Here is a 10623-nt window from a genome sequence, read left to right on the forward strand (position 1 = left end):
GAATGGTCTGGTAATAGTAAATTACCAGAATTACTATGAATCTGACAAGGTTAACGCCGTCAGACCGTCTTACAACAAATAGGTGAGGATGAACTCGAGAGAAAGAGAGAGACAGTCCATAAGGTGACACGTGATCATGTCTTCCTTCACGTGTCCATTGAAGGTGTTGAGATGGAAGCGTTACGTTTGTTTAGTTTTGGCATATAGCAGTATGATTGTGGGAAGCATGCATTTAAGGTTACTACTGTAATAATAATCCACGGGTTTTGTTGGCGATTTAATGATTCTTTAATTTGTTTCCTTATGTTCTTGCACCCAAAGCGTTACCAAGTATTGTTTATCGTTTTCTTCGCGCAAACATAAGATTTGAAGTAATCAGAGTATTGAATCTTAAACAATTCAAGGGAGAATATTTAGAGACTTAATCTACAGGATCCAAACATCTTTAGCTTTTGAATTACTGTAAATAGTGCAGATGACATGTGAGCACTGAATATGATAATAAGGCACTTCAAGAATCAAGACCCGCAATTATATGATTTTTTAGGAGAAATTTGCAACTTGGTGATTGACAAAACGAGATTCATCTGAAACGAAGCCGTTCTCTTCAGAATATGGGCCACAATTCTAAGCCCGCACGTTGATCTAAAAATCCAAAAAGAAGTGGGCTAAAGTTCGGTTCTGATAAAAATCAAAAAACAAGTGGGCTTAAGTTTCGGTTGTTTCGGAGGCACCCCATTGGTCAAAAATAAAAGGACAGAGGCGCCAAAAGGGAGCGACCTAATCCAATTTCTTCATTAATAAGGCAGATGGATAAGGAAAGAACTGCCTAAGCCTACTGAGTCCTGCACTCCAGCTCCTGTAAACAAAAATATCACTTAGTAGCCTGGCCTCTCCTCCATATCAATATGGCCATAGCAATAGCAGTCGCCAATTCCTGCTTCTCTGCGCTCAATTCTACTGTTAAATGCCGTTGCATTTCCTCCCAACGCCGTAACCCCACGTCACAGGCCCTCGCTTCCCTCACTCCCCATCCCGCCAATCAAAACAAAAAAAATTTTAAAAAATCACCATGCACTTCTAAAATCACCACCTCTGATGTAAACCCTAATTCTTACAATTTCATTTCATTTCATTTTGTTTGTCTTTAATTTTTGGGGTTTTTTATTATTATTATTTTTTAATTCAGTGAGTTCGTTTCTGTTTCGCAGTGGAAATTTCCCGGAAGATCGATTGATGGCCGAGTAGACGTTGGACGTTCTCAATCTACTGCTTCTAAATCTTTTGGCGCGCAAAGGAAAGACAGAAAGGAGCTTCAGCTTGATTCGAAGGAGCAGCCGGTACTCTTTTCAAAATTTTAAGTGTAATTAATCATTTGAAAACTCTCTGTTTTTAATTATTGACGTAGTATATTCTCAGGTTGAACCAGGGAATCTTCAAGATGCAGCTTTTCTTAATGCTGTTGTGAAGGTAAATATTTTTTTCTTTCTCTTTTACGTGTTCGCATTGTAGTTTTTAATCAGTGGATTTTCTTGTAATTCGGTTTAACATAAAGAGAGGTCAATGTAATTTTTCCTTCTGTTTACTGGGTTCACACTTAAAGGATCAATCATATTTTTGTTTGCTTCTACTTGTCAATGTTTTTCATTATTTATTTTTAATTTCTCAAGGTTTATTGCACCCATACTGCTCCTGATTACTCCCTTCCATGGCAAAAGCAAAGGCAATATACAAGTACTGGAAGGCAAGTTTTCAAATCTTAATCTGTTTATTGTTCAAGATCAAAATAAATGTTGAAAGAAAATTCTAGAAAAAAGATAGAGATTGAAGAAGTTCAGTTGGTTCTTTCTAGCTCTTTATTAAACATACTGGTTTATCGCACCCATTATTTTCTAACGTAATGTAGTTGGTGGTAAAAGCTTACTTTTTTCTTTTGAATCATGTTTTTTCCAGTGCTTTTATGATTGGAGATGGTAAACTTTTGACAAATGCACACTGTGTTGAACATGATACACAGGTAATCTACTCAGTTGCCTACCTTTTGACGGATATTTAATATATTAAATGATGTCTGTTGTCTGAACTTCTCTAACTGCACTACATGCCACTGATTTGGAATCACCATTACCTTCAAGAAAAAAAAACTTTAGCTGGAGTTTATTCTCTAGTGAAATTACTACAGTATGCATCAGTTAAATGATTCCATAAAGCCAGGTCTCCTATTTCTTACCGTAGGATGCATTAATTTGCAGTATTGTCCTATAATGTGTCAGAAACCTGTTTTAAAGAGTGATTTTAGGTTTTTTGTTGCTTACTTTGGTTGCCACTATTTTTTCTTTTGTGTTCAGAGGAATTGCCCTATGCTGCAGTTGCAATTTTTTGAAAATAAACTCTAACTTTGTAACTACTGCATACAAGGTGTTGACTGTACGAGTGTCTCTCAGACCTATTAACCTTGTATATGAGTTTGTCAAGTATTCATGTAGATTATCAAGTCCATTTGTTTAATTGATTACTGTTTCTTATTGTTGTTGTTGTAATTATTGCAGGTTAAAGTGAAGAGAAGGGGAGATGATACCAAATATGTGGCTAAGGTATATATCCAATAGAAAGACAAACTAGTTTTTTGTCATGTTCCCAAGTTTTTCAAAATTTGTAACAGGATTCACGATATTCTGCCGTTTTTCTTAATATCTTTAGATAATCTCTGTGCTATGGTTGCTTGTTCTCAATGAAATTTGTGGTTTTAGTGGTTTGACTTAGTTTTTTTTTTTTTTTTTTAAAAAAAAATTATATCAATGGAAGTACTTCTTAATTGCTTCACTTCTGTCATATATATGCTATTATGAGGTATTTAGATGTGCTTGGGGATGGGACCTCATTACTTGTGTTTTGTGTCACACATTGACAAACTAAATTGGAGATTATTTTGATGAGGTTACCAGTTTAATTGTAGACATGGCTTAAGGTTTTCAGTTCAAATTTTATTAATTCTTATTCAACCATAATTAGAGTTGCCACTTACTTTCCTTTTAGTGATTCAACCCAGGTTTTAGCCAGAGGTGTTGATTGTGATATAGCTTTGCTTTCAGTAGAAAGTGAGGAATTTTGGAAGGATGCTAAACCACTGCAGTTGGGACAATTGCCTCGTCTTCAGGTTTAAATTATCACCTTCCTTTGTGTAATTCTGTCATTGTGTTTTATTATGTTTATGGACTTTTTCTCTTTGTGCTATCATGATGCTCCCTACTTCATCATAGACAACGGAGTAATATGTTTGATGTAATGCTAGAAGTTATACTTGACCACTGTTCCAGATCTGATGTTGAAAAGGATGCTGATCTAGAATTTGTTTATCTTCAAATTATTCATAGCTATTACGATATGCTGTGTTTTAAAATCAGAAATTCCTCATTCATGTGCTGTAAACATCTCTTGGAAAGACTTTTGAACTCCTTCTGTGTTGCTTTCTTTGTGATCAGGATCCAGTAACTGTTGTAGGATATCCCCTCGGAGGAGATACCATTTCAGTGACTAAGGGTGTTGTATCACGTATAGAGGTATGATTGATTGGCCCCATCAATGTGAAATTATATGATGGTTAGTCCATTTTTGTTCTGCCCTTGCATCTTTGATTCCATTAGCTATTTCTTTGACCCAGCATGTTGTTAAACAATTAACGGTGTTTAATTTCTCTAATGTTAATTCTTCAGGTCACATCATACGCTCATGGGTCATCCGATTTGTTGGGCATTCAAATTGATGCGGCAATAAATCCTGGTCAGTAGAAATTTGTATATTTGAACCTCTTTTTGGTAGCTGACAAACTTTCTTCATGGAACCGGCTTGTTTTTATCTGCCTTATCACTACTCTTTCAAACATCACCACCCCCCTTCTTCTCCTCCTCTTTTTCTTTTGTTAAGGCATTATTCTATATCATTGTGATAGCCACTGCTTATACTTGCTAGATTTTAGGTAATAGCGGTGGTCCTGCATTCAATGATCAGGGCGAGTGCATTGGGGTGGCATTTCAGGTAGATTTCTGGCCCACTGTAACTGAAAATGTGCATCTAGTACATTCTTCTATCTATTGTATTGAATGTATATATACTGCTGTGTCAATCCAGTTCACTGCTTCAATCCAGTCCACTTTAGCACAACAAGGTTTACCTAGCTGAAATTTCCTGGTGTATGAAAAAATATGTGAATAATTTTCTTTTTATTTATTCTTATTGTATATTATTTATTACATTAGCTTCCTTCTTCATATTGAAGCATGGTTTTTAATTCCACCAATCTTCTTGTTTTTTACTGCTCATGATACTCTTTATCTTTTGCTCTTGCTTCTGCAAAGATCACACTTTGTTACATGCATTTCTTTTTTATCCCAAATTGTTTGTCTACCATGTGTTTACAAGACACTTCCTTTAGGTTTACAGATCTGAAGAGGTTGAAAATATTGGATATGTGATTCCAACTACAGTTGTATCTCATTTTTTGAATGACTATGAGAGGAATAGGAAATACACTGGTGAGTTTCTCTTCTTGCCTTAAATTTGTGCAATTCACTGTCTGGATACCTGAATCTGTCAGCAAAATTTCTGCTTACCATCACTTTTTTGAATTAAATCATAATTTAGTCATTGGCACTTCAACTCTCTGTTGTGTTTCATACCTTGTAATCGAGCTTGAGGATGGCAATTCATTGAATCTCTAAAAGTATTTGACAACTTTGATTTCTAGGTTTCCCTTGCCTTGGTGTACTGCTGCAGAAGTTGGAAAATCCAGCACTACGTGCATGCCTAAAAGTACAGTCTAATGAGGTATGTCTTATTGAGGTGTCCTTTTGTAACCCTGTCTTAATAAAAAATCTGTTTCATACTTTTCTAAAAATTTCATCTGCTACAAATATTACTATAAACTTCTCAGCAATTTTTTTTTCTTGTTTGTTTTTTGGGTGTGTGTATGTGTGCACACGTGTGTTGATTATGTTCTCTGTGCTGTGTTTTCTGAACTGCACAAATCATCTTTAAAATGTCTTGTGTCCCTTTATCTACTGAATAGTCAGCTATCTTAGGTATTCCCTCATAAATTATCTCTCATGCAGGGTGTGCTAGTAAGGAGAGTTGAACCCACTTCTGATGCAAATACTGTATTGAAGGAGGTATGCTGGCTATTTGTAGCTTCAGGAGCTGCTGTACTTAAATTTCATTCTTTCTTTTTAAAAAATCATGAGAGTTTGGATCATTTTTAGATGTTAAAGGGCTCTCAAATGGCTAAATATATAGTTGGTTTAGTGTCCATCTCGTTTATTTTGAACACATGTAAAGCTGTTATGGAAAAGGTAATAGAACTAAAGTAGTAAGCTGTCATATGGAAGAGAAGGTAAGTTAAATAAGAAAAACTGGCCTTCAACTGGGCAACTTCAATTTGTGATGCACTGGTCCATGTTGGAGATGAACCTTGTATTTCGTCACATTTGGTAAGCTTGTATATATTTAATACATTTGAGTATTCCTGTGACCCATTTGAGATACTTTTTCCATTATCATTATTATTATTTTGGTGGGTTGGGGTTGGCATGGTGAGGTGGAGTGGGAGTATAATGTGAATTTAAGAAGGAAAACCTAAGATTTGAGTGCTTCTGCTATGAGCTTTTTCATAGAATTTTGAGTCTTTTATATGTTAAAAAATTTGATAATACTTTTTCTTTTCGCAGGGGGACGTGATTGTAAGTTTTGACGATGTTCGTGTAGGTTGTGAAGGAACAGTGCCCTTCCGTTCAAATGAGCGCATTGCATTCCGCTACCTCATTAGTCAAAAGTAAAGGCTCTTATCTTCCAAGAATTTTCATCTAAAAACTGCATTTGATTTTCTTGCAATTTAGGTTGTACAAAAATGTTATGCATTCTAACTATACCGGTACCTGTAATGGTGTACGTCTGGGATGCTGACTTCACTTTATAACCTAGCCTGCCCCACCATTTTTCCCTTAAGGATATCTCTTCAAGGTTGATTGTTTCTATGGGATTGTAAAGACATTAACTTTAGTAATTAACATCAAGTCAATAAAATCAGTGCTGCTAAGGAGGTATTTTGTATGCCTTGTGGCTAGCATCAGTAGTCATATTCAGGCTATGTATAATCCCTTCTTAATTGGCATTTTTCTTTCACGATTGGCGCTGCTTATGAATGATCACCATACTTTCTAATTACTATTGCTCTAGACTATAGTCATGACATGCATGTTTATGCTTTCACCACGGTTTCTATCCTTCTGTATCTGTTATATGTAGGGCTAATTTGTAGTGGCCGTTATTTCTAATGACACTGCTGTACAGATTTGCTGGTGATGTAGGAGAAGTTGGTATTATTAGAGGCGGGATTTTCATGAAAGTTCAAGTTGTCTTAAATCCACGAGTGCATTTGGTATGACGCTAACTTGGCATGATCCCAAATGATGTGGAAGTGATATCTGTCAGTTTCATTTGCTTTCTATGGAGATTCTAATTATGTTGAATTTCTCATGCGCTGACCTCAAGGTTCCCTACCATATTGATGGAGGCCAGCCTTCTTATCTAATCATCGCTGGTTTGGTGTTTACCCCACTGTCAGAACCCCTGATAGAGTATGACATGTTTGATTCCTCAAACTTAGCTGTATACAATTCTACATATAACTTTTTTACTGTGAGAATATTAATATTAATACTAATTATTATATATTTTCATTCTCCTCTATATTGACAGGGAGGAATGCGAAGACACCATAGGGGTAAGTTGTGAATTACAGAGGAAAACCTTTTAAGTACAGTATTCATTCTAAATTAACATGCGACTAGATGGTTTAAAATTTAATTAGTTGGTCTTTCTTCTGATTAGCTGAAACTGCTAGCAAAGGCTCGGTACTCTTTAGCGAGGTTCAAAGGGGAACAAATTGTGATCCTATCACAGGTAAGCTTCACGCTTTTCCACCAAACGCTATTCATGGAATATTGAAATTTTGACTCTACTTTAGCTGGAATCTTTCATTCTACTTAAATTTTAGTCGCTTGCGCTTTGGTAATAGTGTTATGTTTTCTTCTCATTCATGTGCCATTGCTTTAACAGACTGTTTTAATCTGAATGTTATTTTGTCGGATTGGTATGAAAGTTTCTCTTTGCATTGTGCTTTTCATTGGCAGGTCTTAGCAAATGAAGTAAACATTGGATACGAGGATATGAGCAATCAGCAGGTGAGTCTATTGCTACTAACAAACTTAACTAGCCACTGCAGATTTGACATAGTCTAATTTTTATTTTATTTTTTCTCTCTGAAATGTAGGTTTTGAAGTTCAATGGAACAAGAATAAAAAACATTCACCACCTAGCCCACCTTGTTGATTGTAAGTTGGAACATTTTTTAACTATTTCTTGTTTCTAATTCTATTCTCATGGTTGCTGTGTTGTTGGCCAGCATGCAAGGACAAGTATCTAGTTTTTGAGTTCGAAGAAAATTACGTTGCTGTATTGGAGAGAGAAGCAGCTACTGCTGCTTCGTCATGTATTCTCAGAGATTATGGAATTCCATCTCAGAGATCTTCTGATCTGTTGGAGCCATATGTGGATTTGCATGGAGACAACCAGGCACTGGAGCAGGAATTTGGCGACAGCCCAGTTTCAAATCTAGAAATTGGTTTTGATGGAATCCTTTGGGCATAATTATTATATTTTGAGATGCCACTCCAAAATATTTCACTTCAGCCATACGCGGGGAAGCATGGTGAGAGCTGTAGAGCTTGCAAACCACCTTAAATTGCAATGCCAGGGCTTCTGATTCTTTTACGGTCATAAAATGGGTTTTTTTTTTTTTTACTATCACATGCTTATATATTTTTTTCAATCTTTCTGAGGTCAGATTTTTTTAATTTCTGGCTAGCAATTTTCCACACCTATTCTTTTTATTAGTGAGAGCATAATTGTGTGCAGGGTCACTGAATTATCTGTGAAAGCATTTGATGTAATGATGTGCGATTATGAAATTGCTAAATTATTCATATTGTAATCCAGTTGGGATTAATGTAAATCCAGATTTCTGTTAAATCTTTAGTCAATTATTTAGGGAGTTTTCTGACAATTCTGTTGGGTTTAGCATTGCAGAGAACATGGGATTTGTTTAAGAGATTAATGCAGGAGGCAGGTTTCATGGTGCCTCAAAAAGCAGGTACACTGCTTTGGGAAATTGCGAAGCCCAAGTCATGGTGTTTGTTGTTCGCTTTCTAAGCTTGAGTTTGAACTTGAGGTGAGAAGTTGGAAGGTGGGATCTACCTAGAATTTAGAATACGAAGACTAGTAGTTAGTTGTTATATCAATAACCCTTTTTTGTTTTTATGTAACCATTAACCAGTAAGAAAGTCGCTGCAGTTTTACGCATTAGTTTTAACTTTTAATTAGAATAGAAATCCAATTATTTAGCACATTTTTATTAAGTGAACAGCAATCACCGAGTTCGGAAAATCTCTACCATTTCAGCGAAGCTACTGGCGAAACAGAATATCTTTCAACCATTTTTGTAAAAGGCAGAATAATTTATAATTACACAAATGTCTGATTTTTATTTCAATAACTTTAAATATTTGTATAACAAATGAGATGTTCACACAATACTAAGTAAGTTTGAGAGATTTTCACAGAAGTGACTTAATTTCATTAGCTATGTTTTGGGCATCTGCGGAAGCTCCATACAGTCCTCTCCTTGACAATCCAACGCAGAATAGACCATTCTTTCCTTTCCAATGGTTTGGGAAATTGGGTTTTGGAAGTCCGTCATCGTTCAATAGATGCTCATCCCCCTGCTCAACAATATTACAATATTAGCTTTTTATATTAAGAATAATATAGAACAAGTGGGTAAATATTCACTTTGGTTTTTACCTTAAGCCATGTATTTGTTGATCTCTTGAAGCCGGTACAAAGTACAATAGTGTCAAAAGGATGTGACTTTCCATTCTGAAATATCACCTCATTGCCTCTAATGTTTTCTATTGCCGGCAAGACCTGCGCATATGTACAATGTTTTTGTTTACTTAGAACAACAGGATAAGTCTGGTGGTCCTGGATCTCTACAAAATATCTTGTAATCACATGTCTCTAACCTATGGTGTATATAGGAAGGGGGCTGTTAACGACTGTGATCAAAAGATGGGTACTGAGTTGGAATGATTACACCGCGTCACTATTTTTGTAAAATTTCTCGTAAACAACACCTTTTGGCTTTTTCTCCTCAAAATCCTGGGATCCCTACACTTGCTATTTAATTACAAGTTTAACGCACACGGAGTGTCATAACCAATAAATAACGTCAATTTATGTAACAAAGATTCTTCAATAACTTGTGATCAAGTTATCAAAAACTAAGAGCTAGTGTTTAACGTCTGGAAATGACACCACGTAAACCAATAAATTAATTTGAGGAAGATATTATGAATTTTCCAGTGTCGTTCTCATCACCAACTGGGTCAGGTCCCTTCGCTTAACCAGAAAGCAAACTCTATCCACTATTCAGACACCAAATTACTCCTACAAAAAAATAATTATAACTGGATCACTTACTTGAATCTCCCCAGATTTGATCTTCTTACAGGTTCCGATATCAAAAACTGGATACTTTCCGTATGCAACTTTCATGAAAAATGGACCCTCCTTTGGCCGATTTATGCCATACTTGCTCAGGTCTCCATATACTAGCTTGCTAAGCAACACCATGATTGAGTCCACCACGCCATAAGGTATATACTTCAACATAACCAAACCCAAGTATACCATCTCTCTTGTCAATACGTGAACCTGCGTACGTTATTCAAGTATATATTATTATGTTATATCATATTTACTAATTAATTAAAATGACATAAACAAGAGATGGATCTATGTTAAATTACCGGACTACGAACAACTATGGAAGTTTTGGCACCATGGTTAGCTAGGTCTAGTGCAATTTCCATGCCAGAATTACCAGACCCAACAACTAAAACACTCTTATCACCATATGCCTTGCCGTTTTTATAGCTAGTTGAGTGAACAACTTCTCCAGTGAAAGTATCCATTCCTTCAATATTTGGTGTAAAAGGGTCCGTTGTTTCTCCACTTGCCACTACTAAAAACCTCCCAGAATACTCTTCAATCTCACCAGAAACTGTATTTCTAGCTTTAACAGTCCATTTCTGGCTTTCTTGACTGTAGGTTGCAAAGTCAACAGATCTTTTATACAAAGGTCTAATGTTAAAATGAGAAACATAGTCATCTAAGTATTGTAGGAATAGGTTTTTAGGTATTAAATTTGGATAAGAAGCCGGGAATGGCAAGTGAGGAAGTTGACAGAATTGTTTAGCCAAATGAAGATGAAGACGATCATAGGCATATTTCTTCCAAAGAGAAGCGTAACAATCTTCTCTTTCAAGAATCATGTAGGGTATTGAAAGCTGGTTAAGGCAGGCTGCGGTGGCCAAGCCGGAGGGGCCAGACCCCACTATTATGACGGATTGCTCTTGCATTGTATATAGTTTGGTTTTCTGATGAGATGCTTCTTCTGGCTTTCTTTTGCACAGAAACGGAGGACAACGGGGTTCCAAAATGGAATGGCTC

The 10623-nt window shown here is 36.1% G+C and overlaps 2 protein-coding genes across 4 annotated transcripts; one reads left to right on the forward strand and one right to left on the reverse strand.

Moving 5' to 3' along the window:
• The first annotated feature begins 804 nt into the window (after positions 1-804).
• LOC116108805 (protease Do-like 2, chloroplastic) lies at positions 805-8416 on the forward strand. 3 transcript variants are annotated; one of them, XR_004124683.1, is made up of 22 exons: positions 805-1100; positions 1212-1340; positions 1420-1470; positions 1671-1744; positions 1954-2017; positions 2550-2594; positions 3050-3157; positions 3483-3560; positions 3714-3780; positions 3977-4035; positions 4433-4532; positions 4745-4824; positions 5109-5165; positions 5721-5824; positions 6343-6430; positions 6544-6629; positions 6751-6775; positions 6883-6954; positions 7185-7235; positions 7325-7385; positions 7457-7762; positions 8132-8416. XR_004124683.1 is itself a non-coding variant. In XM_031395032.1 (21 exons), the coding sequence occupies exons 1-21, from the start codon at positions 909-911 to the stop codon at positions 7699-7701; spliced, it is 1836 nt and encodes a 611-aa protein (XP_031250892.1). In that variant the 5' UTR covers positions 805-908; the 3' UTR covers positions 7702-8119. The 3 variants fall into 3 exon arrangements, 1 of the variants encoding a protein (XP_031250892.1); XR_004124684.1 differs by having other exon boundaries at positions 8140-8416; XM_031395032.1 differs by lacking the exon at positions 8132-8416 and having other exon boundaries at positions 7457-8119.
• Positions 8417-8574: 158 nt separating this feature from the next.
• Positions 8575-10623, reverse strand: LOC116108806 (probable indole-3-pyruvate monooxygenase YUCCA10). The gene is made up of 4 exons (XM_031395033.1): positions 9921-10623; positions 9592-9825; positions 8914-9036; positions 8575-8831 (listed from the first exon to the last, which is right to left on the reverse strand). The coding sequence occupies exons 1-4, from the start codon at positions 10530-10532 to the stop codon at positions 8667-8669; spliced, it is 1134 nt and encodes a 377-aa protein (XP_031250893.1). The 5' UTR covers positions 10533-10623; the 3' UTR covers positions 8575-8666.

Source organism: Pistacia vera, unplaced genomic scaffold (assembly GCF_008641045.1).
Source record: "Pistacia vera cultivar Batoury unplaced genomic scaffold, PisVer_v2 Contig57, whole genome shotgun sequence".
Classification (NCBI taxonomy): Eukaryota; Viridiplantae; Streptophyta; class Magnoliopsida; order Sapindales; family Anacardiaceae; genus Pistacia; species Pistacia vera.

Bases quoted from the DNA above. Each gene is read 5' to 3' on its own strand.
- LOC116108806 (XM_031395033.1), bottom strand. From the start codon at position 10,532: ATGCAAGAGCAATCCGTCATAATAGTGGGGTCTGGCCCCTCCGGCTTG. The intron at 9,826-9,920 runs GTAATTTAACAT...TAACGTACGCAG, and splicing joins CCATAGTTGTTCGTAGTCCG to GTTCACGTATTGACAAGAGA. The intron at 9,037-9,591 runs GTAAGTGATCCA...ACATATGCGCAG, and splicing joins TCAAATCTGGGGAGATTCAA to GTCTTGCCGGCAATAGAAAA.
- LOC116108805 (XM_031395032.1), top strand. From the start codon at position 909: ATGGCCATAGCAATAGCAGTCGCCAATTCCTGCTTCTCTGCGCTCAAT. The intron at 2,595-3,049 runs GTATATATCCAA...GATTCAACCCAG, and splicing joins ATACCAAATATGTGGCTAAG to GTTTTAGCCAGAGGTGTTGA. The intron at 4,825-5,108 runs GTATGTCTTATT...TCTCTCATGCAG, and splicing joins TAAAAGTACAGTCTAATGAG to GGTGTGCTAGTAAGGAGAGT.